This window comes from Lipotes vexillifer, unplaced genomic scaffold (genome assembly GCF_000442215.2).
Source record: "Lipotes vexillifer unplaced genomic scaffold, Lipotes_vexillifer_v1.1 scaffold1060, whole genome shotgun sequence".
Classification (NCBI taxonomy): Eukaryota; Metazoa; Chordata; class Mammalia; order Artiodactyla; family Lipotidae; genus Lipotes; species Lipotes vexillifer.
Window position 1 is genome coordinate 181,438 of NW_006790578.1, and position 1,743 is coordinate 183,180.

The following is a 1,743-nucleotide window of genomic DNA, read 5'->3' on the forward strand; positions in this document are numbered from 1 at the left end:
CTCCCCCACCCACCCCCAGCTCCCGGTAACCAGGGCCAGACCCGCACGGGTCGCTGGGACTTGTAGTCCTCAGGGCCTGGCCCACCCATCGTGCAACTCCTTTGGGAATTAGCCGTGCTTGATATGCATCAAATCCGGGTCCGTATGATTTAACAAGGGCCTACTGTGTACTGAACACCTGGCTAGGATTGGTGGGACGTAGATGAGTTCATGCCCCAGCTCTCGTCCTCACGTTAGGTTAAGCAGAAAAAGGTGAATTTGCCAAGTGCGACGTAATGAAGAAGAATTACACATTCTAGAGCTGCTGGAGGTCACGGAAGGGCCAGAGTCAGACAGAACTTCCTGGAAGATGTGGGGTTTCCATCAGCCTTTGAAACCTGTACCGATCTAGGTTAGGCAGAAATTGCAAAAACCAGAGGATGGAGGTGGCAGGGAGTATAAAGGCGAGTTTGATCTGGTTATCTGGAAGGCTTAAAGGGGAGAGTGGGGCTTCCCTGGTGGCGCAGTGGTTGTGAGTCTGCCTGCTAATGCAGGGGACACGGGTTCGAGCCCTGGTCTGGGAAGATCCCACGTGCCGCGGAGCGGCTGGGCCCGTGAGCCACAACTACTGAGCCTGCGCGTCTGGAGCCTGTGCTCCGCAACAGGAGAGGCTGCGATAGTGAGAGGCCCGCGCACCGCGATGAAGAGTGGCCCCGCTCGCCACAACTAGAGAAAGCCCTCGCGCAGTAAACGAAGACCCAACACAGCCAAAACAATAAATAAGTAAACAAATGTGGGGTTCAAAAAAAAGGGGAGAGTGGTGAGCAGGGCTCAGTTGGGGAAGTGGACGCTTTCAGAAAGGGCCTCCATTTTGAGTTCCTCTGCAGTGGAGACTTATAACTACCGGCACTTATAGGCTTAAATAAAAACACCATCACAGTATTTACTTGTGTGTTTCCGGACTTCATGGCTCCTGTTTAGGTAAATCTCCTGTAAGAGAAGGGAGGGCTTTGAGGTCACAGGGAGAAGCCTTGGGTCCGCCACTCCCCCTGTTCTACTGGCAGGGGGGTTCTCATGGGGTGTGGGAATGACAGATACCTGATCTCACCCGCTTTCTTCTCTGATTCCAGGAAGGAGATTTTGCCTCCTACAAGCCCTGGATAAAACCAAGGTATCAATTCTGTCCCTGTCTTTCTCCATCTCCCCCTCCCCAACTACACTGGAGAGAAGCTCCCCTCCCCTCCTTCCTCTGGTTCCTCCCTCATTCCCTGTCCCTAGGGAGACCGTTTGTCATTCTGAGGCACCCCCTCCTCACCTGTCACCAGCAGAAGCAGGCCATCACTGAGCTATGAACCTATGTGGGGGGTGGCCTTTTCTGTAGCATTCACGGTGTACTCTCCAGCATGACTGGATTTTAGATGAGTCAGATGAAGTTCAGCCAGGCCCTCTGTAGAGTCGAGTGATTGCAAGAACTACAAGATATCTCCCCCCTTTCTGAGAGCAAAGTTTACATCCTTGGTGGGAGTCCAGCATCGCAGGGTCACGTTCCTCTGGGCAGGTACCACCGAGCTGGGCCAGGCACTGAGGGAGGGCTTCAGAAGTGCCTGGACGGAAGTAGATCTCAGGACTGGATGTGATCCACTCACCTGCCTCAGGAAGCCCATTTAAAGAAGGGAGAGGGGAGGGCTTCCCTGGTGGCGCAGTGGTTGAGAGTCCGCCTGCCAATGCAGGGGACGCGGGTTCGTGCCCCGGTCCGGGGAGATC

At 54.6% G+C, this 1,743-nt stretch overlaps 1 protein-coding gene across 1 annotated transcript in view; it reads right to left on the reverse strand.

Annotated features, from left to right (window-relative positions):
* Positions 1-943: 943 nt before the first annotated feature.
* Positions 944-1,743, reverse strand: part of LOC103087216 (T-cell-interacting, activating receptor on myeloid cells protein 1) — a 1,258-nt gene continuing 458 nt past the window's right edge. Inside the window, 2 exon segments of the mRNA XM_082931314.1 lie at positions 944-969; positions 1,295-1,583. Coding sequence (XP_082787440.1) covers positions 944-969; positions 1,295-1,583 — 315 coding nt within the window.